The 25,031-nt window shown below is 45.1% G+C and overlaps 1 protein-coding gene across 6 annotated transcripts; it reads left to right on the top strand.

Moving 5' to 3' along the window:
- The first annotated feature begins 371 nt into the window (after window positions 1-371).
- Window positions 372-23,383, top strand: KLHL24 (kelch like family member 24). Of its 6 annotated transcripts, XM_059479519.1 has the most exons (9): window positions 372-410; window positions 508-610; window positions 3,967-4,061; window positions 7,388-8,375; window positions 13,292-13,476; window positions 14,365-14,483; window positions 15,511-15,699; window positions 16,115-16,303; window positions 17,438-23,383. In XM_059479519.1, the coding sequence occupies exons 4-9, from the start codon at window positions 7,456-7,458 to the stop codon at window positions 17,636-17,638; spliced, it is 1,803 nt and encodes a 600-aa protein (XP_059335502.1). In that variant the 5' UTR covers window positions 372-410; window positions 508-610; window positions 3,967-4,061; window positions 7,388-7,455; the 3' UTR covers window positions 17,639-23,383. The 6 variants fall into 6 exon arrangements, with proteins under 6 accessions (XP_059335502.1, XP_059335507.1, XP_059335504.1 ...); XM_059479521.1 differs by lacking the exons at window positions 372-410; window positions 508-610 and adding an exon at window positions 968-1,045; XM_059479523.1 differs by lacking the exons at window positions 372-410; window positions 508-610 and adding an exon at window positions 1,658-1,747 and having other exon boundaries at window positions 6,948-8,375.
- Window positions 23,384-25,031: the final 1,648 nt, after the last annotated feature.

Here is a 25,031-nt window from a genome sequence, read left to right as displayed (position 1 = left end):
ACTAAAGGCTCTCACTTCTAACGAAGTCAAGCAGTTCTGAGTTTTAGCTCTGCAGGAAAATAGTTGAAGGTTTCAGTTGTTTAAGATCTGTGTGAAAACCATTCACATACCAAAATCAATTGACATTTTCAGTTTATTTTCAGAACTCAGCCTTTTAAATTTTAATTAATAATTCAAACTGTTTCGCAAAGCTGCAATTTACCTGACCCCAGGAGAAATCAGAGCTTGTTTAGCCTATGAAAATCTGAGCCTGGTTTGCTCCGGGGGGGGTCAGCCCTGGAGTCCTGAGCACACTCTGCTCCTCTTCAGGTTTCAGTGGCAGAGCACAGTGGCTGCTGCCAGGGGCACACGGCTGGGTGCGCGTCCTGGGAACATCCTGGGCTCGGAACACTGCGGGGGTTCACCCAAAGGTAAAGATCTGTAATGCCTGGGACTGATAGCCAACATTTGGGAGAGCAAAGTAGGGGGGAGCTAACAGAACTTGTATTTTTTCCTTTCCCTTGGCAGTAAGGGGCCGGAGGGGGAGGTCATCCTTCTAGGAAGGAGAGCAGAGCCAGTTACCTGCCCACATCAGCTGCACAGCGTTGCATAAGGCCTCGTTTAGTAGCAGGTAATGATCTTAATTTAAGCATGCACGTCCCTGCCCTCGCCTCGCTGCTCTGCATTATGGGCTCGCGAGTTTGCTTATGCTAAAGGGCAGAACAAAAATAAATTTCCATACTCCCAGGCATGTTCCATCAGCCTGTGTTGGAGCATGGGCCAGTGTCCAAATACTTCGGATATGAAGTGAATTTGGGCTCCAGGACAGGCTCAGACCTGCTCATGAAATTGCAGGGCGATGACACCAGGGTCCTGCTTTTATATTTGCAGTTGACTGGCTGCCACCACTGGGACCCCCAGCTGTGACAGCAGAGCTCTCTTTTAATGTGCTGGCTTAAAGATGACCTTGGCTTTCCGTGGTCAGCAGGGACAGAACACTCTGTTTTGTGTTACTGTTGAAGAGGAACTGGAAATTCTGAATTAATTGGGTGGAGCTGTAGCTCAGGTAGACAAAGATTCTATCTTGGTTAATTTTTTTCATGTAATGATTTTTGTTTTGGTCATGTAGGCTGAACACCCACCCCAAGACAGGGTGTTGTTTTCAGTCTGGAGCCGGCTCTTGCTGGAGAGCTTCGCTAGGGCTCCCCAGAGCCGGCACAAGGGACTGTCCCGCTGGAAGGTGCCCTCCCGATGCCACCGCTTGCTTCGGTGCACCTGAAGCTTTTGCCGGCTGACGGGGCGGGGTGGGATGGGTGTATTTGTGGGGTACCTGGGGTGTGCTCCCCCTGCCCCGCAAAGGGACGGCGATGGCAAGAGCTCGCAGCGACGGCAGCTGCTGCCGCCCACCGCTGCTGCCGTCCATCGCTCTCCCGTCCCCGCCGTTTGTCCCGGCTGCTCGCGGGGCGCTGAGGGCCGGCGGGCAGCGGGGCCGTGTCCGGGCGGGGCGGCAGAACTACAGCTCCCAGGGCCGCGCGGAGCGGTGACATCATGTGCGGTGCCTGGGAGGTCACATGCCCCGCCAGCCCCTTTGTTTTGAGCGGCGCTGGCAGCGCGACCGGCGGCGGAGAGGCCCGAGCGCGCTGCACCGCTCCGGATCGCACCGCTCTGCTCCGCGCCCACCGCCCGGCCCGACCGACCCCGACCCTGACCACGGCCCCGGCGGCGGCGGCTCCCGCGGGGCGCAGCGCGGCAGGGCGCGCTCCCGGCTGTGAGTGCGGGGCGGCGGGGCGCGCTCCCGGCTGTGAGTGCGGGGCGGCGGGGCGCGCTCCCGGCTGTGAGGGCGAGGGTGCGGTGCCGCACGGCGGGCCGGCAACCCCCGGGGAAGGCGCGGAGGGCACTGCGGGACAGCCGGGGCGCGGGACAGCCGGGGCGCGGGATAGGCCGGCACCGTTAGTCGCCGCGGAGGGGACAGCGCGGCCGGGACTCTGCTGGCAGCGCGCGGCGGCGGTGCCACGTTGGGGTAGGGCTGTGGGCAGCGACGGGGCCCCGGGGCCCGCGGCGGTGCGTGCCCTGCGGTGTGCGGTGCTGCTGCTGTTGTTGTTGTTTCTGTTATTTTTATTGGTGGTGGTGGTGGTGTTGATCCCCCGGCGGGCGCTGCGCTCCCGGCCCGGCGGGCAGAGCGGGCGGGGGGCGCGCGGAGCCCCCGTGGCCGCTCCGTGCCGCGGGTCCGCGCGAGCCCCCCGAGCCCCCCGCGGGCGCGGATTGGCCGCGCGGGCGGGCGGGGGCGGGGCCGCGGGCGCGGATTGGCCGGGGCGCGGGGGGGCCGCGGCGGGGCCCGGGGTGAAGGTGAGCTGGAGGGCGGGCCGGGAGGAGCCATTTTGTGCCGCCGCCTCCGGCCGCGCTTCCCGGGCCTGGGCTCGGTTTGGGTGCCGCGCTGTTCCCTGCGGCGGCGGCTCCCGCGGGCTCCCTGCCCGGCCCTGCCGCGGCTGGGCGCGGGCGGGTCCGTTCTGCAGCTTTCCCCGCCGCGCTCCCGGTCGCTTGGGCGGCCGGGCCGTGCTCCAGCCCGGCGGGCGCTGCCCCTGTCGGGTGTGCTGGCATCTGGCTGAACTCCGGAGCCCTGGGAACGCTGTGGCCGGGGCTCGGGGTCGGGTTTGGTTCAGCGAAATCTGAATCACGTGCAAGAACGACAGCGAAGCCAAAGGGGAAGGATTGGAACTTTTTCACTGTTTCTTACCCAGACATGAATAATACTACGCAGTGTGCTTTTTCCGTACTTCTTTCCCCATTTAAGTTGTTTTTTTTCCCCTCTGAAGGACCTTTTCCTTTACAAAACGGTACATAAAGGGTTCTGCAGTTTCAAGGTGTCCCTTTTCAATGCTTGTTTTTGTTTTGTTCTACTTAATAATCGTGACTCTCATGCTCAAATCAGTTCCTGTTTTTGCTGGGTGACTTTTGAGGCCACTTAAGGCGTTTTTGTGTGTGTGTCACTAGCTCGGATTACTGTTAAATTTTGACATTCTTTCTTTTTTGGAAATCACTATAGTCTCCTGCATTATAATAAAAAGTTTCTTCAGTTGAGCTCTTATGTTAATTAGTTCGATCACAGTCAATTCTTGTTTACTAGTTAATCAGTATTCTTAAAGACTTCATCTTAGACATTCCAATCCTCAGTATCCCTTGTAAAACAAGAATTTTTATTTAAGAAAAATTCTTCAAAGCCAACAACATTTTTGGTCTTTTTCACTCCACAAAGAAAGATGAAGGAAGGCGAAATGTTGCGTTTGTTTTTCTTGTCAGAGGGAAAGGTTACGCTCTTTTTCCCCACGCCCTCTTCCTTTCCAAACAAGAAGAGCACGTGCGGTGGTTCAGCCCAGGGCTGCGGGGGGATTTGTTCTCCCTGCCCCTCGGGGTCTGTTCCCTCTGCCTCTCGGGGTTCGTTCTCCCTGCCCCTCGGGGTCTGTTCCCTCTGCCTCTCGGGGTTCGTTCTCCCGGCCTCTGGGGATCTCTTCCCTCTGCCCCTCGGGGTTCGTTCTCCCGGCCTCTGGGCATCTCTTCCCTCTGCCCCTCGGGGTTCGGTCTCCCGGCCTCTGGGGATCTCTTCCCTCTGCCCCTCGGGGTTTGTTCCCCACCGGCCCCTGGGGTTCGTTCTCCCCTGCTTTTCAGGGTCTGTTCTCCTCTGCCTCTCGGGGTTCGTTCTCCCGCCTCTGAGGGTGTGTTCCCCCCCTGCCTCTCGGGGATCTGTTCTCCCCTGTCTCGGGGTCTGTTCTCTCTGCCTCTCGGTAACCGCGCACCTGAGGCGTCGCCACCGCCTTATCTCCCATCACAAAACCAACCTCAGCTACAGTTCCCAGGCCTGGCACGAAAACACCGTTCCCGTGCTGGGTTTTGGTTCTGGGGGATGCTCGGGTTATGTTCGGGGTTCAGCACCCGGGACCGGCCGGTGCTGCCGGCTCGGCCCTTCCAGCGGCTCCCTCTCTCCCCTCACAGGCGGTCAGCGCTCCGGCCTCGCCAGGTGCTGGCAGCGGCAGACGAGGGCTGGACATCGCCTCCCTGGCAGCTGCAGGAGCCCAGCGCAGCCTCAGGTACTCGAAGCTCACCCCGAGGGCGGGCTCCGGGGCTGGGGCACACCTGGGGACAGGGTGTCGCTGGAGGGCCTGGCCCGGAGCTCAGGGACACACGGGAACCCGGCTGCTGGCACTGCTGAGGGTGAGGGGAGAGGGGAAACGCACACTGGGGGCTGCAGGAGGGGAAGGAGGAGTTCAGTGCAGCATAACAGTATTTTATGTAAGGGGATTCACTGATAGAAGGTGTCAGGGTGAACGTGTTACAGACCTCTTCTGGCAGCCTGTGAGTTGGGCCTGTAGGGTATTTCTGAGGAGCAGCTTGTGTACACAAGCTTACAGATAGTGTAGGTGAAGGAAATAGAGGAACCTGAACTCGTGGTGAACCCAGCTTAGCTCAGAAATACGTGTGTGTGAGGTAACATCCATGTCAGAGCCATGTCTGTGTTTGGAAATAGTTTGTAAAACCTGTTGAGTATACATGTGATTTGTTTTTCTTTTCTAGTTTTTCAAACTAAACTAAATGCTTAAGATCCTTCTTGACCCTTGCTCAGACAAGCAATCCAGTGGATATTGTATTATTTTTTGAGTTTTGATCAAATAATTCCCAGGACTTGTCTTTGGGGAAAAAACCTGTATTTTTCTTTTGTTTTGTTTAAACTTACTGAAGAGATCTGAGTGTTAAATTCTGTGAATGACTGGTGTTTTACAGTGCAGGGTCTGTAGGCAGATAAGGCATATCTGCATCCAGGAGAGGTGCAGACAGGTCTGTCCTGCCATGTTTCCCCCCTTTGCAGATATCCAGCTCAGCCTCAGGCACAGGTTCCCCTCTGCCTTTCCCACTTTGGCAGCTGGAAGGTGACATTTCAAAACTGCTAGAGCAAGATTTGCAGGAAGGCAACACGTAGATGTGATAGAGCTGAGCATGTGACACTGTTACTGATAGGCTTGTGAAATTGTTTTGCTGAAGCAAACCTGCAGAAGTAATTAGCTGGGCAGAAATTGGAGAAAAGTACATTTAAAAACAGTATGTTCTGCACTGGAGTTCTTTCTCCTTTTTAGTATCTTATTTGTGATTTTAAAATATTTAACCCCTTGAGTAGTTTTTACTCTGGATTTTTTTTTTCATTCTCCCATTTCATTAAACCATGAGGACATTAATAATAAAAATCGTTTGCTGACCACTTATTTTGTGATGTTCCAAGCATAAAGAAGACATTGCTTCCTTCAGTGAGCAGTTGTAGCCCAGAGCCCTTGTTTCTGGTTATTAATGATTGCATAACACAGTGCTGTCTTAACTTCTCACATAATGAGAAAGATATCATCTTGAAGGATTTTTACTTAGTTGCTGTGTTTTGCCCTCTCATGCAACATCAGGGTCTTGCTTTTCATTTCAGGCTGTCTTTGGAGAAGGTCCATTAGCTTTTGTGAAATTCATCTGATTTAAATCTGTGACGCTGGAACTGAGCCTTTTGTGTTTATATTTATATTTGCGTTGTTGTATTTCCCTTTGCTGCTTTGTGTCTGCCCACTTCCTCATGCGAGTAGTACCTGGTTAGTTGCAGCTGAAGTTCAGTGCAGGATTTTGGCAGCTGGGGGTGGTTGGTGTTGTTGTTTTGTATCGGCAGTGTCATTCCAGGGTGAGGTGGTTGTGCAATCCGTGGGATAGAATGTCAGCTACAGATCAGATTGTCCATTTGTGCCTCGTTAGTCCCTCTGAAGCAATCAGTTATTAGATAGGCTCGTTGCAACAGCGTTTTTCAGGCATCAGTGTGACAACTGGTCCTATTTTAAGTCAAATTAAAACTAATATTTTATAGGGTAAATGAGCCCCAGACCAAGAATCTACCTTGTAAATTTGTGTAAAAAGTTTTACTGGGAACGGGATAGTTTTAGAGCCTCTTTTCTCAATGAGTGAAGGGACAGCCTGCATTCTTTCCTTGCTGTTTGCTCAGATGGTGCCTTTTAAAGGTGCTGTGTAAAAAGGCTGTTTAAAAAAAGCACGTTCATTGTGTTCTATATTAAGTGGTGACGTGGCCAGTCTGGGACTGGGTAATTGCAGCTCTGAGGATGGGAGCTCCTCAGGAAATGAAGTTGCCGTGAGGAGTTGGTGTTTCCTGACTGTGGATTCAGGGAAACCGAATAAAATCTTGGGAGGCATGAAAAGAATTTCCATGAACTTAAAAATAATTCAGTTTGTGGCCTTGTGGACGTACAAATAAATATTACAAGCATTTGGAATTGTGCCACTGCCAGGCCCAAGAGGGTGCTTTGCCAGCCTTTTGCTACCTCAGTATGTCCTGGTGTACATTCCTCCAGGTCATTTTTAAGGTCAGGAGAGGCAAAAAGCCCAGTTGGGGTAGATTGATTGCTCTCACTAACTCTTATGCGCATTGTTTGCAAAGTCAGCTGCATTTTCTTCACCTACACACTTTAATATTGGCACATGCTAACGTTTGAGTATTTGATTTCTGCAACTTCAGTGTTCTGATAATGTGTGTGTTTGCATGCTGGGAGGAACCTTTGCACTTGTACTTGAAACTGGAAGGTGGTCAAGGAAAAACTTCTGCTAATAATTCTTTGCCAGTAGTGCTTTGGAAACACAAAATTTTGCTGTACTCAGCAAGTTGCCCTTTGTTCATGTTTCCAGTAATTTTACACAAAAAATGTAGTTCATCTTTCATTCTGTTTTGTGTGCCAGCAGTTTACAATAATTTTTAATCAAGTCAGATTATCGGTGAACTAATTTTTAGATGTTAGGAGTGAGCAAGTAAAAACTTATGGTCAAGGTTACTTGTCGAGATCAGAGGTTATTATTTAGCTCTCGTGTTATAAGACTTCATTATGATAGACTTTATAATGAAAATGAGTGGTTACTCAATTAATTTTTTGTTTTTAAAATTTCAGTCTTCTCCCCCCATCCCCTTTTTGGCTAGTGCTGTTATATTAGTACTTTGGAGGCTCCAGCTGAAATGAGGATCACACTGGGAAAGGGAAAAGTTGAAGCTGTTGATCATTATTCAGGACATTTTTGGCTTCTGTTAGCCCGGTGATCTGCTGGAGCTGAGATCTTGAGATTTTTTATCTTGCACAGCAATGCAGTACCAGCCATTCTGGGACAGTCAGAAATTGCCCAGCATGTCCCAGACAGCTCTTTTCTGGGTATGTTCTGCATTTAACACCTGGCAGTGCTGCACTGCCCTGGGCAAGGTGCACACTAATTTGCCCTGTGCCACCTCCAAGAAAGGTCACCAGTTCTTAGAGTGAGCAAACAAGTATCGTGTCTAACGCCTGTGATGCAGCTCAGAGTGTGTCATACTGAACACTGAGGTGTTTTAATTTTTCAGACCGTTGCACCGAGAAGGAGAAGCTCTGCAAGTTTTTCTCAATGACTCTATAGCCAACTGATGTAACAATGGTACTAATATTGGGACGCAGACTGAACAGAGAGGAGAGCGGGATACGAGATTCCCCTGCAACCAAGCGGAAAGTCTTTGAAATGGACCCAAAATCCTTGTCAGGCCCTGAGTTTTTCGACTTCTCCTCGGGATCATCCCACGCAGAAAGCATTCTCCAGATCTTCAATGAATTCCGCGACAGCCGCCTGTTCACGGACGTCATCATCTGCGTGGAGGGCCGCGAGTTCCCGTGCCACCGCGCCGTGCTCTCGGCCTGCAGCAGCTACTTCAGAGCCATGTTCTGCAACGACCACAGGGAGAGCAGGGAGATGCTGGTGGAGATCAACGGCATCTTCGCCGAAGCCATGGACTGCTTTCTGCAGTACGTGTACACGGGCAAGGTGAAGATCACCACGGAGAACGTGCAGTACCTGTTCGAAACGTCGAGCCTGTTCCAGATCAGCGTCCTGCGCGACGCCTGCGCCAAGTTCCTGGAGGAGCAGCTGGATCCCTGCAACTGCCTGGGCATCCAGCGCTTCGCCGACACGCACTCGCTCAAAACGCTCTTCACCAAGTGCCGCAACTTCGCGCTGCAGACCTTCGAGGACGTGTCCCAGCACGAGGAGTTCCTGGAGCTGGGCAAGGACGAGCTGATCGATTACATCTGCAGCGACGAGCTGGTGATCAGCAAGGAGGAGCTGGTGTTCGAGGCCGTCATGCGCTGGGTGTACCGCGCCGTGGAGCTGCGCCGGCCCGTGCTCCACGAGCTGCTGACGCACGTCAGGCTCCCGCTGCTGCACCCCAACTACTTTGTTCAGACTGTGGAAGTGGACCAGCTGATTCAGAATTCCCCAGAGTGCTATCAGCTGCTGCACGAAGCCAGGAGGTACCACATCCTTGGAAACGAGATGATGTCTCCCAGAACTAGGCCACGCAGGTAAGGGAATTCTTTTAACCCTTTTTTCTGCAGAAGGACATAATTTGATGTACTGATGTTTGATATATGCTTGCCTGGAGAAAAGTCTCTTGCAGATTATTTTACTTTGCTAAACTGTGGAGCTGCTGCAGTTACACTTTTGTACTTGCCCACATGCATGAAGCTCACATGTCTGAGGATGTGCATAAATGGGGCCTTTTACACAGAGCACTTTGTTGCTCTGAAAAAAGGTAAGTGAAGTTATGTTACCTTGCAAGTAAAATACTTTCTTAAGGTTCATGTTTGCTAGGGGTGATCTGAAGTTACTTCTTACAGTAGCAGTGTCTTGAAGAGAGCTTACTGTGACTGTGCTGTGGCAGGAAAACCACTCCATTTCCCCAGCTTTCTTTTTGTAACAAAGTCATGTAAATGTACAGTATACCACAAAGGATGTGGATGGGGTATTATGTTTTCAGAGCATTTCCTTGCTACATCACAAATATTTTACAGATGGAGTAGCACGTGTATTCGTAATAGACAGCAGAGCAACAGGTTGTTAACTGTAAATAAACCAAATATTGTATTTTTAAAGAATCATGAAACAGTTCCTGAAGTATTTTGTGCTCATTTGGTGACATTTTAATAATTCACAATTGCTGCTGCTTAATAATGTGTTACACAAATAGGTGACTGAGGTTGCAAAAAGAAATGAGGAAGAGTCCATTAGTGGCATTTATGAGCAATGGCTATTATAAATTTTTTCCTGAAAAATATTTTCCCTGCATCATGTCAACGATAGTAGAGATGATAGTTCATGGTTAAGTCCAGCTGATTTGAGCAGTTTTTAATAAAACTGTATGCTACATTAAGGTGATGCAACGATGGTCTAGACAGATTGTATTAGGAGTTACTCCTCTTTGTTTACTCTTACTCATATGTGATTGCTCTACTGTGACTCTGCAGGGAACCTTTATTTTTTTGGCAGGTGTTAAAGCTTGCTTAAGGGGAAAAATAAACCACTTGGCAGTGTTTGCCCCATTAGTGGCTTTCCAGTCCTCAATCCTGCCATGAGAGCAGAAATTCATCCTGAAGTCCCTGAGCCCTGCTCCCCCCCAGGCTTTCTGGGCTGTGCACTGCCGTGGGAGGTCCTAGCATGGGAATTGCTGCAGTGCTTGTTCCTGGGCTGGAGGGAGGGACCAGGGGAACTCAGACAGCTGGAGGGGGCTGTGAGCTGCAGTGTTTGTTTGGTTTGGTGTTTGTTCTGCTTTTCTTACTCACTTGGCTGAGGAAGGCAAATACACTCAGGAGTTGTGTCAGTGTGGGGCATGTATGTGCTTGAAATTCTGAATAACCCAGAGTGGGGCTCTGATGAAGTACCTTGCCTAACACAGGTGATTTCTGAAGCTGGGGGGTTTGTTGTTTGTTGTTGTTTTACTGCTGAGTTTATTAAGCTGCAATGGGAGTTTGAGTAGGTAGGAACAAGAGAAGTAATTTACAAAGAGAAAATCTGGCTGGCATCCCAGCAGGAATTTTTTCCCCTTTTCTATATTACATTCATGGAATAGTTCTTTGTCATTTGTTTCTGTTGTCTGTTTGTTTCCGTTGCCTATAGCAAAAAGGGATCATATTTTGAAATAGTTGCCAGGTCCCCCTTCCCCCATGTTTTCACCAGCCTTTTCTGGGCATTTTGGGGGGCAATGGAGAGCTCTTTCCTTTTTTCTTGCCTTCCTCCAGTATCTTTTCTATATAAACTGTTTCTAAAAGGAGACAGGCTACAGGATAAAAAATTCCCACACCAGTGCTTTTAGTGCAACTTTGGGATATAAATTGTGATCACTTGTATGGATATGGATGCACCCGTGGGTGAAATGTGTTCTACATGTTTTTTCAAAGAACAGACTACATTGCAATTCAGTTTGATTTTTTTTTTTTATTTTTGAAGCCAGTGAAGAGTTACCCGGCAATTTAAGAGTTAAATAAAGGTTTCCAGTGTGGCATAACTGTTGTCTTTGCCACTAAGGCATCCTTGGCAAACGCAGGTCTTTCTGAGACAGCCTTTCAGGTATGGGCTTTCGACAGTGACACCTTGAGGCTGTCCCTCCTGCTCCCCAGCCTGTCCTGTCCCTCCTGTTGTTACACACCGGGTCTGCAGGCTGAGGGCAGGCCGTGAGCAGTGACACACTCCCGTACCCCAAACCGTGTGTGCTTTGGGTTATCTTCAGACCGTCATCAAAGCTGCTGTTGGGCTGGCTGGTACCTGCACCTGAGTGTGCTCTCAACCAGAAATTAGGTTGTTTACACATTTGAACATGTCCTTTTTGGTTGCCTTTGGAAAGCTTTAATGGTGTTCCTTCTTTTTCCCACTTGGAAATGGGATTCTATGTCACTTTGCATTTTCTCTGCTACCTCATGTACTACCCAAAATTGATTTAACAGCGAGGAAGAAAAAAGTAATGATTTACCAGAATTTGTCGTTTGTTTGAATTTCTGTAATTTGTTTTCTGAACTTACCATGGTTTTGAATGTGATCTGTTTGAGCTGCCCCAAGTTCTGCTGTCCAGCTCATGCTGTGCTGGTCGTGTTTTCTCCTCAAGAGGTGTGTGTGGAGCTCAGGACCCCTGGAAGGCCTGTCCTTGGGAATGCATGGAATTGTGTGGCACTGATGATTGTCTTCCACCCCTTCACTTCTGTTGAATGCCCCTGTTCTTGGTGGGATGCTGTCTCCTCAATGGTTACAGCCCATTTTAAACTGTGTTACTTTGCTCACACTGTTGCATCTGAGGGCTACAAGAAGGGCTTCCTGTACCGCTGGTTGAGGTCACAGCTTTTTCTAACCTTCATTTAAATATAGCCTTAGTTCTTTTCTGGAATTAGCCTTTGCCTGGATGTTCTTTTTGTGTATTCCTACCACATTTTACTTTTTTTAAAAGTGAGTGTGCACTCTGTCATTTGAAAACAAAAATTTTGAACTAACTATAAAACCTGCACAGTGCGAGACTCATTCAAGAAAATACAATGGAGAAAATTTCTCTTACCTGAAGAAAGAATCTGGTCATATAGGTACTAAAATGTTAGGAAAATTTTTTTGTTCTCTTTGGATTTGAAATACTGTGCTAAATGAATATTTTCTTGAAAAACCCCATTTCATAAAAAGCTCTCTCTGAGCAAAGTTGTTTGGTTCATTTAGTTTTAAACCAAGGATTGATGATCTGTCACAGTCATCCTTTCAGTGAGTGAATGGAGGCCTCAATTCTAATCTAGAAGGTAATGCACAGGCAAACCTCTTTGTACACAATTAGCTGGTGGCTTTGGGCTTGCTTCTAGGGCAAATTATGAGTGTCTTGCTTTTAGGGAAGTTCTTTTCCTGGGTACTGCTTTGTTGGCACAGGAAGTTCTCCTCTCTTACTCTTTGAGAGATTATTTTCAGAGTTGCTCCTCAAAAAAGCAAAAACCAGTAAACAGTAAATACATAGAAACCAGGAAGGAGCGTGACTGCAAAGCTGAGCAGCTGACAAGAGTTTCTTCTGACAAGTTCAGGTGTGTAAGTGCCATTCCTCAGACACATCTCATTGTTCCCATCCTGTAGGATGTTAGCAGTTAGCATTGCCTTTGCCTCTTTACAGTATTCTGGGTAAAAACATGCATGGAATATTTCAGTTTGGTGTGTGGTGACAAGGAAATAGAAGGGCTCACGAGTTTTATTCATGATGTCTCAACACAGGGAAAGCCTCATCAGGATTTATAGGTGAATATGTGCATAAGTTCATGTTGGGAACTTGAGGGACAGATTGTGTAACTTTTACCTCAAATCCAGTCATAAATCTTTTCTTCTTTATTTTTGAGAGAAGACTGTGGTACTCAGCAATGGCATGAATGTCTGCTTGATGAGATACCTGTTCACAGTGGGATCACAGTACAAAGCACAACACAACAAAAAGGCTCATCAGAAAATAAATCAATCTTACATTCAGTTTTGCTTAACTGACAGCAGTCCTTGAAATAACTATGTCAGTGCAAAGTGCTTTAATTTTAAAATGCTCTGGAAAGAAAGTTTGACAAATGCTGACAAGAAATCAAAAGTCTGAGAGGGGGAATAGAGGTGGTCACAGTTTGATTTGCACATTAAACATAGTTGGTTGATTCTCTACATTCAAATATACATTAAGTTCTGTTAGATAAGTGTTGTTGCTGTTGTGAATATAGAATATGTATAGTGCAGAGGCATCTGGTTAGTAGAACAATAATCAGTGTGTGTGGAATAGAACTTAAGTCTGTATGGGTACATTGCAATCTGTCTAATGCCTGATTTATTCCCACTGAATTGTAGTTTTTGGTTTTAAGTTTGATTTTTTCTTTCAGTATTCCTTAATGTTTCCTCCTGTCACTGCTATTTTCTGTTTTACTGTGCACTGGCTCTAAGGTTTTTTGGTTTTCCTCATTTTAGTGACTACACTCCTCCTGCTTTAAACACTTGGAAATTTAGGTGCTGTAAAGTATTATTACTTTTGTAAAGCTCAGGAGGGGGAATGAAGACTGATTTCATTGTGGAATAGGTTGTATATCTCATTGTCTCTGGCTTGGCTTGAACTCTGTTTCTGATCTACATGTACAGTGAAGGAAAAATATTATTATAGTAAGAGCTTTCTATGTTATTTAATGACATGGTTTTTACACAGAACATTGTGCAGTGCAGCTCCACCACTTACACAGGACTCCTGTCAGTGTGGTAACCTGCTGTGTAATGAGACAGCTGGAAACAGTGAAAACCTGTTTGCTAAATGACTCTTTCTTCTATTTTCTTTTTTCATTGTTGTTAGGAAATTAAAGCTAAATAGTATTTTTTCTGATTTTCAACGAGTTTTGAAGACAATGTTGTTTGGCCTCCATATACTAATAAATATCCCCTACATCTGAATTTTCTGTGTTCACTTTTTTAGATCAACTGGTTATTCTGAGGTGATAGTTGTTGTTGGAGGCTGTGAACGAGTTGGAGGCTTTAATTTGCCCTACACAGAGTGCTATGATCCTGTGACAGGAGAGTGGAAGTCACTGGCCAAACTTCCAGAGTTTACCAAGTCTGAGTATGCTGTGTGTGCTCTGCGGAATGATATCCTTGTTTCAGGTGAATAATCCTAAACTATTCAAGGGTTCTTTCTTTGTTTGGTTGGTTTTCCTTGTGTCCTGTTGGTGGGGCGTGCTTGTTTTGGTTTGTTTTTTAAGTAGTGTGGAACATCTTTGTACTGTGAACTTCTAGAAGCTCAGCTGAAAGTCACTTGCTGCTGTGAGCACCAGCCCCAGCACAGTCTTACTGTAAACAAGTGTTTTCTGGAGTTCTTGTTTGGCATGAATCTGCAGTTTTTTACAGCTGATTCCAGGACATCAATTGTGTTTAAAAAGACCAGCTAAAGGCTTTGAAATACAGCAGGAGCCTGAGTGCAGCAGCAGCTGGGAAAACTACAGATAAAAAATCCCAAGCAGGCTTCTCCCAGCAGCACATTCAGGCCTTTAGCAAGGGGAAATTACAGGTGCAGCTGGTGGTTCAGCCAGCAGGCTGTGTGTGTTGGTTTAACCAAAGCAATTTCTCCTCAGGTGTGTGTGCCTGTGTCATTGGAACAGAGTGAGGAGCCACGGAGATGCTCACAGAGCAGAGGAGGGGGTGGGAGGGATGTGCCACAGGCAGGGCATTTCTGGGGGTCTCATCCAGGTCTCAGCACTACAGGAAATCTGAAGGGCTTGGGCAGAAGCCATTAACATGCATTCCAACTTCAGGGAATAATCTGGTGTGATCTCAGCATTATGGGAAAGTGTGAGGAAAGCAACTTACTGTGTGATTTTTATCTTTGAAATCCACTGCAAATTACTTATTGAGTGTAATGTATAAATACTGGTAGATTCTTATTACATCCCAGAAGGAGATGTAAAGTTTTCACTGCCCACTCTAGAGAAGCATGTCAATAATTAGCATTATCCATTCAATAATTATTCAGATTGGCATATGTTTCATTTAAAGGTGGAAGAATCAATAGCCGGGATGTCTGGATTTATAACTCTCAACTTAACATTTGGATCAGAGTTGCCTCCTTAAATAAAGGCAGATGGAGACATAAAATGGCTGTTCTTCTGGGTAAAGTAAGAGAAGTATATCTTAATTTTTTTATAGTGGGAATGTTTGCTGTATATAAGGAAACAGAGGAGAAAATACTTAAGTATTACTTTGTATTTCATACCTAATAACTTAAAAAATATATTTTCAAGTAAAATACTTCAAACAATTAGGCTTTTCATCAGACACTACCCATGGACATGATAATCATCTTACTGCTCATCTATTTTTTGGGGTTTTGTTTTTTCATCATTGAAGTGGCTTATTTCAAAGAAGCAGTTTTTTGGGAAGCAGAGAAGCATCTGGGCATCTGGATTTGCCTGTGCTTCAAAATGCTGTCTTACATTTATATTGTTATTAGCAGAAACTGATAGTGCTCTGAAATTAAGCAAACGCATGTCGTGTGGAAATGGGAGGTTTTGCTATATTTTGAAGGCAAATATGCCTGACTATAAAACCACTAGCAGGGACTCCCTTACTGAAAGTTAGACAAGATGTGCATGTGGTGTCACTTGGTCTTCTTAGAGATGAAACGTGCAGCTAAGCAAGCAGAGGGATGAAGGTAATCACAAATAATGAGGAGCTCTGCTTCCTAAATATGAAAGAAGAGACAAGAAAGTAGAGTTTACAAACTGAGAGGAAGAAATACTTCAGTAAGCAAGTAGGGAAAAAGCAAAATGCCAGAAATGCAAAGGTAAACTCAGATGGACGCTTGCTGCTGTTGTTGAATGTTATCTAAAAAAAGAGAAATACAGAGGAATGCCTTTTCTAACAAATGCTATTCAAAGAAGAAGTTTCTACTGCAGTATTAATAATACTGTGCTTTGGCGTGTGTTTGCAGTGTCATTCCACATGTGACTGAATGGAACTCTCCAGGGAGTCTTTACCTGTTATTTTCAGACCATGTTCTTCTCCTCCTCCTGTGTATAAATAAATGTGAGCAATGTGTCCCTTGACGAAGCCAGCAGATCAGCTTTAGATTGATTTAATGTGATATTTAAGTGCAGTAGCTGCTGCAAACACAAGCTGATGTGCTGTCACCCCTGTGTGCAGGTGTACGTGGTGGGAGGATACGATGGGCAGAACCGCCTGAGCAGTGTGGAGTGCTACGACTCCTTCTCCAACCGCTGGACGGAGGTGGCTCCCCTGAAGGAGGCTGTGAGCTCCCCAGCTGTCACCAGCTGTGTGGGCAAACTCTTTGTCATCGGGGGTGGCCCTGATGACAACACCTGTTCTGACAAGGTCAGTTGGCTCTCTTGGGTTGCATCTTCTATTCACAGCAAACTGGATTAAAGCCAGGTCCTGCAGGAGATCTGCTTGAGCGTTTTTGTGCTGGATGGAGTGTGGAGTTATTCTAATACAAAAAATAGTATTAGAGTAGAAAATGCTAATTTTCTACTCTACAAAAAAGAGTAGAAAATGCTAATTGAGCAATACACTGTTACTGTGGTCTTTCTCATTGGCTTCACAAGTTCTGTGAATTCTTAAGTGGGAGTGTTTGTAATCAATGTCAAATATTGCTCGTATGTATAAATTATTGATACATGGAGTTTGGGGAGGCGCTGCTGCCTTGTCTCTCCTTGTGTGACCTGTGTGGGCATGCCAGGCTGTTCCTTCAGCTGGGCTCTTAGTCTGAAAGGCCTGTTCATGTTTCCAGGTTCAGTCTTATGATCCTGATACCAATTCCTGGTTGCTCCGTGCCACCATCCCCATTGCCAAGAGATGCATCACGGCCGTGTCCCTCAACAACCTGATCTATGTGGCTGGAGGGCTCACCAAAGCCATTTACTGCTATGACCCCATTGAGGACTACTGGATGCATGTACAGAATACATTCAGCAGACAGGTAACTACCAATCAAAAACCCAAAGACAGCTGAAAGGTGCTTTTTGACATTGTTATCTTGGCATTTAATAACCATACATTTGCTTAATCCTAATAGAATCACATCTCTGATTCCATTCTTGCTTTACCTCTTCATCTGTGTAACTCAAAACATCACAGAAGAGGAAGTTTCTAAACCAGTAGCTCTTCAGCTGGCTCTTCAGCAGTCCAGGCTTTGCTTGAGAGGTACTACTGTTGGAGAATAGCGTAGTGGATGATGATTTCATTGTACAGACATTACATTCTGTTGTATGTTGTCATTTAGAAGGGAGTAATTTCCTTATAATTGATTAAAGCCTTGCAGTGTAACAGGAAGTACTGAAGGCTGTTTTTACAGTGTGAAAAAGCCCCACTGTATAGCACAGAAAGTGTCTGACCTGAGCAGTGAGAGCTCTCTCATTTCCACATGGGACACTGAGCAGGATTGAGAAGTCTGCTCAGTAGTGAAGTGTGTGTGTGCAGCAGTTACATTTCCCCGTGTTTTAAAAACACCAATCACATATTCTATAGTATTACCTAAGAGAAATTTGTTCTTTTTTCCCCAGCCTTCCCTCTGTTCCTCTGTTTTAATCTGTGTTCTCTATTTAACTGAGTATTTTTTCCATGCCTGCTTTTGAGGAAGAAATAAAATCCTGTCTCTGTTTCAAGTAAGACATAGCACTGTCTTTTCTTGTGCACTGGTTTTAGTCATGCCTTTTTTCCTCTCCACATTTACATCCCTGTTCATTATCTGTTGCTCCTCTAAGGTGCTTCTCCTTTATCCCATTCTTTGCATTAATAGTACCTACAGTGGTCCCTCTTCTGAAAACCTTTGTTCTCTCCTCCTTTCCCTATCTCAGATCTTTCAGTGGTAAGTACAGTGTTCCATTGTTCCCTTTATCTGAGCTCCATGTAGTAAAGGCTTGGACCTGAAATAGTCTTGTGCTGCTGCTTTCCCTAATTTTTGTGCTTTGTGCACTGGCCCTTCCAGGAGGGAACATTGTAGGCCAGGCTGTTTACAGAAGGCAGTGCTGCCCTCCTGCATGGGGGCAGACACACACAAATCAAGTCTTGCTTTTTAAATAACCCTGTGTTCCCTTGTGTTTTCTTGCAACAGGAGAATTGTGGCATGTCTGTGTGTAATGGAAAAATCTATATCCTTGGTGGAAGACGGGAAAATGGTGAAGCCACAGACACTATTCTTTGTTATGACCCTGCCACGGGCATTATCACAGGAGTAGCAGCCATGCCCAGGCCAGTATCGTATCATGGCTGTGTCACCATTCATAGATATAATGAAAAAGGCTTTAAACTGTAATTTTTCTTTTCTTGAAAAAAGAAGAAGAATGAATCCAGTGGTCTGCTGCAAGACAGGCTTTTTAAAGATTCCTGAAGTGGGAATTCCCTGCCTAAGTGTCATATGAAAATTCTATCCAGTGCCTTTAGAAAAAGGGTTAATTTAACTTACCAAACAAGTCTACAAACCTATCCAGTAAGCAGAGTTCAGTTATATCTGCTGTGGGCTCTGATATGAGAGCAGGACAGTGGTCAGCAAGTTTGCCCTATGTGTCATTAGTAATTAAAACCTGGAAAGCTTTTGGGGAAAGTGCCTTCAGCATCTGTGCCTGTGTCTTTAAAAGCAATATCTTCAAGGTGTTTCCAGTTCTACTAATGGGAAAAATGCATAAGCAAGTAAATCCCAAAGAGTCATCCTGCATCATTACCTGCAATTTAAAAAGCTCAATTACAATTCATATGCATCATTCTTAAAACCAACTAGATTCTTTTTGTCACATCATGCATGGGTTGAAATTAAAAACACAAACAAAAACAACAATGCAAAAAGCCAAAGCAAAACCAAAACACCAACAAAACAAGCTACATTGGACAAATAAGAGAATCTCTGAGAAATGCTTTCTTCTGAAGGACAGACTGGCTGTTTGGTGAACTACTACAACACAACTGCTGTGATGCCTGTATAGACTAACCCTGTGGAACTTACTCATAGTGCTCATAAATGTCCAGCAGAGAAGTACAAGGCTACATGACATGGAAAAGCAGTGGGTTCAGACATGCACCTGTGAGGCAAAGTTTGAATCACCGTTTTTACCTTTTTGAATAGTATGGGTGAAGGCTGAGAGTTATGGGGTTCACTCTTTGCTCACTGCAATGTCTAAACTACTTAGGAAATAAAGGGATGTTGAACTCTGCATTCTCACAGTTTTCTGAATCGTGTTACAAATTACCTGGTGATAGAGGTGGGGACTTGAGTTTGTGCCCTACAGGTTATAAATTGTTTTTTGGATGTCTCATCTGCAGAGATGGCAGAGTATCCAGCAAGTATTTCTTGGCCTTTCTTCAGACAATCACTTACTGTAGCACAGTTAAACTACTGCATAAGCTGCTTGGCCACAGATAAAGAAATTGTGGAAAGGTTCCTCCTTTCACCAGAAAAATATCTGGACCTGTCCATGTAGCCATATGACGTGTTTTGGGTGATTCTGAAGCCTAGGAAGCACCTGCATTTTGATGTACCACCATTACTGGGTTGGGGTTTTTTCAGTAAAGGTAATTTTTTAAGTCCTCCCTAGATTTCTGTACTAGGATTCCTTATTTCCAGTACACAGTTGTACAGTTGAGGCACAAAGTTCATAAAAACTGAAATAGCACTTGTGAGATGGAAAATGAATAGGATTGTCTGTGTACCAATTTCCTGTAAATCACCAAAAACCTCAGGAACTGCCTTCCAAAGGAATTCTGAGGACAGCAGCCAGTAAGGAAATTGGTCAGTGCCAGGGCAGAAAAACCCCATAAAACCCCTGCAGAGCCAGCCCTGGCCTCGGGGTTCTGGTCTCTGTGCTTGCTCAGGAGGGTGAAAACAAGCACCATCTCTGGAACGTTGTTTGTTCCACTGGACTTTCCTCATCTGTTTTCCCAGAGTATTTCTTCATGAGATGGAAATTCTGACCCTCAGTGAAGCTATGCCAAACTGGGAGTCACCATTTTCAGTAACATGGTCATGAGTTTTAAAGAGCACTGGGAGCTGCACTTTGGGATGCATTAACTTGTAACCTCAGGAAAGGACACAAATTTCAGTTTCTGGCTGAATACCAAACACTGCTTTTGATATGGTAAGAATACTGATAAAATACAAATCATTGCATATCAGTGATGTAATCAGGAGGTCAGTCCCTGAGCATTCACATTGCCCTAAAAAGAAAATCCATTGATATAATGTAAGATAAATGAATCAGGTAAATTAATCCTTTTCTAAGTTTCATCTGTTTTGCTCACCAAGTTGTACTTTGAAATGGCAATTCCTGTCCCTGTGAATATGGTCTGTTGATTGCAATGGTAATTGCCCTGTAACTGACTGTATGTACTAACAGCATATATAGCTTGTGCCATTGTTGTAAATAAAAATGACAAAGACTATAGGAGCACTTCATTGCAGGTGCAATTTGAAAAATATCCTCCTTTCCTTTGATTTCCTCTTGTTTGTATTCAGGCTTGTAATGTTGTCATGCTCTACTGTTTTTAAACAGTGCTCATTCTGTAGGTATAGAACAGTGTCATTTAATCTGTGTTTATAATACTGCACTACTCTGTAAATAACAAGATACTGCTTTCCAAGGTTTTTAAGACTAATTTTATCATTTAGTTGTCTTTTCTTACCAATTTATGTACTGTTACTGTTACCTGTTTTTGAAAATGACAGTGTTTAATGAACCAGTAAATGCAGAAATGTAGATGCAGAAAACTTCTGCTTACAGTTCTTCAGAATGTGTATCAAAGCTGAACAGTTACAGGTGTGGAGCACTGCTAAATGGCAGTTACCTAAGCAATGATTTCTTTAAAACAGGCAGTGAGTTTTTCTTCTTGCTTGTTTACTCTGTAAATAATTTGCACTTATGGCCTTCTCTCTTACAACAGTTATTTTTAGATATACTAGAAAAGAACAATTTGACCTTGACGTAATGAAAATGTGCCATATTTCTAGAAGGATGCATTAATTTGGAAGTTGCATTCCTGAGCCACTTGTTCTCTAATGCATTTCACTTAGGTAGAGATGGATTCAAAGATTTAACCTCTCACTCTTATGTATATCTAGATGCTTGCAGTTTATGGGCTTGAGCAGCAAGTTGGTTTTAGTTTTTCCTTTGTCTCAGCTAGGATAGAAAATCATTAATGTCATCTACTATAATCAAATTATTTCCGTCATAAATGGTAGTAGCTCTAGAGCACCTGCACGAAGATGTAACTTCTGTCCATCCATACATTGAAGGGCTCAAACATCTCCAAGTCACACCTAAAAAATAAATTCTAAAAATTGTCTTCACTCTGCTAAACAGAAATGAGTAAATATTTTTCTTCTCTGTTTTGATATCCACTTCTGTTCTTAGCAGTGTGATGTTAATTGAAGACACAGTTGATGCTTTCTTGCAGCCGGGCTTCTGGAAGGTTCTGAATCACTTACTGATCAGTGCAGCCTGTAGCCCTCGGCTTGTGGCTGAGGCATTCCCCTTTTACAGCCATCAGCCACAGAACATTGCCTGCTCATCTGGTAGTTGTAGCTGTAGGCTCCTTCCTTGGGAGTGGTTCAGCAGGCACAATCTGTGGAATCTCTTCCATTTTATACTGTGTGTCTGGGGGATTGGGCACTGTGCTTCCCCTCCACCACCAAGGGGTCCAGACTGAACTGTTATTTTTTTCCTTTGACTGGCACCAATGCAGTTCTCATCAAAGGCAGCTTTGTTTGTACTCTGCTGAAGCAGAGATGTTCAAGCAGATTATGTTGATATGGACCCTTATCATAATTTAGTGAAGCTTTTTAAATAGTATTGTTAACATGGCAAACTTTTGAGAGAGGCTGATGGTGGAGGAAGAGGAAATGCTCACGTGGACAGAGATCCAGAGGAAGCTTTGGTCACCTGTGCTTGAGAGCAAGGATGCTGCTGCCTGTTCAGTTCTTCCTCAGACAGCTGAGTTGCCCTCATTCTCCCAGGCAGACACTTTGTCCTGTTTGTGTTTGCCTTGCTGCACAGACAGGACGAGCAGCACTCCCTGCCTGTGACTCCACATTTCCCCCTGCCCGAGGCACAGGGGATGCTGCTCAGCAGAGCCCGGGCTGAGGCCAGCCCTGGAGAGCAGGGACAGGAGAAAAGCATTGGAGCAGGCTCAGAGGTGGCAGGAGGACACCCAGTGTGGTTGGGGGTTCAGTTTGGCTGGGCTTGCTGAAACCAGGGTGTCCTAAGTTTGCAACTCCAGATGCTGAAACTCAGGTGGTAAAAATGGTTCATATTTGTCAATTCACTGAACTCAGCTGGAGCAGTAAAGATGCAGACATGCCAATGGTGTGCTAGTGGCAATGCTCAGGAAAACCAGGGCTTCATTTTTCTGAATTGCCCAAATAGGCACGTTGCTGTGGGGTTCTTTTTTACCACTGAAGAGGGCAAAACCCAATTCAAGAGCATTAAGAATCTCACAAGACTTGATCATTGTGAGGCACAATGAATATTTTCATCTGAATGTAATCTTTTGTACACAAGAAATGACAAATGAAATTATTTATTGTGCTTGGTTAAGAAAATCTGAGCACCATATACTCAGAAAAGGAGCCTAGAGGGTAAGATGAAATTGCTAAGCAGAAACCTGCTATCTGGTTGGGGGCCAAGCAGTGCTTTGGGTTTTGTAAAATATGTTTAGCACACAAGTTTCCTCAGTATGGAATTATTTCAGATGGCACTAATTAAAGTGGAACACGATTGTGTAACCAGCAGCCTCCCACCAGGCCCAAGCCAGCTGTGACTCTGTTCCCTGCTCATTGCCTTTGTGTCACACACAAGTTCATGAAAACATTACTGTCTAAGAACTGTAAGCTGTTTGCAGGAATATTCCTTTTTTCCTACTGTAGAGATCCAGTCAATGCTAGTATGTTTATGTGTGCACATCTGTATGTGAATTATTTTGTGATCATTCTCTGATAAAGGCCCTGTGTACAACTTGTTAATAGTGTAATTAGGGCTTAGTTTGTATGATTAGCTCCAAAGAAAATACTGTGTGTTAATTTTGAAAATACCTGTGCCTTGAATTCACCTGTATTTTTATCTATTGTGAAGAACAGCTTGGATTACTCCTCCCAGTTTGTTATCTTTATTATGATTGGTCTGACTGTCCAGACTGTTAATGTCCTCCTAGGAGAAATAAATCTTGCCATTCATTAATTAGCACAGTTAAACTTCTTGTTTAGAACATGCCTAGAATGCTTCCATTATTACAGTGCTATGGCAGATTTCATCTAGAGAAATCAGTATTTGTTTTTTTCTAATTTTTGTTTCCAGCAACACCTCAGTGACAAAGGACTGAGTTTAGTCTTTGACTTCCTGTCCTTAACATGTGCAGTTTCTTGTATTAGTCAGTAGCCTCTGTGATATTTCTGAACTCTCCAAAGTCATCAACCTCTTGTTCAAGATACAAAATATGAAGCAATAATATGGTGCAGCATGGCAATAAGCAAATCAAGAGACTTGAATGTAATGTACTGTTACTAATTTCATCTGTGTAAATGCTGGACCTATGACTCATTCTCCTTCTGGTGCACCTGTAGCACTTTGGAGTTGGATTAATAGGAACTACTTGGCCATGGAAAGAGAGTTTACCTCCTGAACTGTTACTCATATGATATTTTCGCCTGAAATCATATTTTCATTTTCCTTTCTTTGCTGAGGAAAACAGCAGTTCTTGTTATTCCTTGCCAGTTCCTTTATTTACTGAAACATAAAAGCTGTAGTTCCACGGAGAGCTGATCTTGCCCTCAAGAACAGCCTGGTGCAGCACAAATGACATTTGAGCAGGAAAGCTCAGACCACTTACTGTGTGCCAGACTCAATGTAACAGATCTCACATATAACATTAAGGTCTTCAGATTGTGCTGACAGTAGAAAAGTGATTTTGTAATGTAGCACAATTGCAGTAACACCTGTTATATTTAAATATACTTCTTGCATAATTCTTTGAAAGTTTTTTAAAGTTCAGTATATCTAATAAACATTTGCCTTTTGAATAGTTGACTGTGGTTTATTTAGTTTATGAGAAGTTCCAGGGTGGGGCTGGGTGGTACAAGGAGGAAACTGCCTGCTGCTGTGTTTGGGCCGTGTATCTTGTTGGATTCTGCCCCTTGTGCAGCCTCTCTCCTTTGATCTGTTCTCCTGCCTCCCAGTCTAGGTGTTTCCCTGCTCATATTCCTCTCCTGCCAAGGGAATAAAGCAAGCTGGGGGCTGCACAGAACAGTCAACTTGAAAGAAAATGGGAAAAAGTAAAAAGCAGGGGGTGGGATGTGAGATATTGGTTAATCCTGGGTATTGTGAATGGACTCAGAAGGCAAAACCAGCATAGGAAACTGGGAAAAGGTAGCAAAACATTGGGAAGGTCACTAACAAAACATGGCTTGGAAATAATCCTGTAGGTTTATTCTAAAATCAGAGGCTTGGCAGTCTCAAGATGCCACACACACGTGGCAGGGCAGGGGCAAGGCCTGGTAGAGCCAGTTGAAAACGTGGCAGGCCAGCTGCAGCTCCAGTGAGGCCGGGCTCAGGTACAGCCACACACTTTTGCTGCAGTGCCAAAAGCAACTTCCAGTCAAGTTCAGTGCTTGCAGAAGCTCAGCTTACTGGAATTGGAAAGAAAATGAAAGGGAATCCCTGCAGACTGCAAAGCAACAGAAAGATTTTTGAGAGCTGAAAAGCCCACCTTATAAGTCTTAAATGCAGTCAACTGGTGGCAGTATTCTTAAGAACAGCTTCTTCCTCTTTCCATTAAGCAGAAATAAGGAAGAAAATAAAATTGAACTACATTACAGTCATTCCTGGTGAGCAGGATACTGTTTTGAGTTTAAGAACAGTCTCCATTATCTGCCATACTTCACATCTGTTGCTTGGCAGAAAGGAAGGCCAGTAGTGTCAGAAAGGATAGTAGTGATCCTGAAATGAACAGAAAAGAGGATCTTAGCAGCTAAGCTTTGAACATTCAGCATGGACTTGCTAATCAGTGGCCTCTTCAATAAGTTTGCCAATCCATGAGTGAACAGGATGTTAATTTGTGCTGGTTCAGGGCTCACTCACTGCATGAAGCATGAGACTGCCACAGACCATAGCACTGATGGCATTAGCTGCGCCTCACAGAGGTATTGCAGCCTGGCCAGAACCAAACACAAACCACGGCATTAACTGCACTCATTGCACTGGTTTAGCTCTGATTTGAGAATATACAGTATGATGAGCACTAAGTAAGGTATAAGGGTTTTCTGAAGCCTATCTAAGGGTAGACCAGGGCTCCCATCCTGGCCCATGCTGTGAGTTCCTGCTATCCTGCACCTCAGTCACCCCAAGACTCCTTTCTTGGGTCTTTCCTTTTGCTAATCATAGAATCACAGAATCCATTAGGCTGAAAAGACATCAGAGGTCAACCTATGACTGAACATCACCTTGACAACTAGACCGCAGCACTAAGTGCCACATTCAGTCTTTCCCTAAATACCTGCAGGGAAGGTGACCACCCCGGGCAGCCCATTGCAATGCTTAACCCTTTCTGTGAAGAATTCTCTTAGTGTCCAACCCGACCCTCCCCTGGCGCAGCTTAAGGCGATGTGTTCTCCTCCTGTCCATTGTTCCCTGAGAGCAGGGCCGGCCCCGCCTGGCCACAACCTCCTGGGC

The sequence above is a fragment of the Ammospiza nelsoni genome, chromosome 10 (assembly GCF_027579445.1).
Source record: "Ammospiza nelsoni isolate bAmmNel1 chromosome 10, bAmmNel1.pri, whole genome shotgun sequence".
Taxonomy (NCBI): domain Eukaryota; kingdom Metazoa; phylum Chordata; class Aves; order Passeriformes; family Passerellidae; genus Ammospiza; species Ammospiza nelsoni.
The sequence above is the reverse complement of the archived record's forward strand: the minus strand, read 5'-3'. Positions and strand labels throughout refer to the sequence as shown.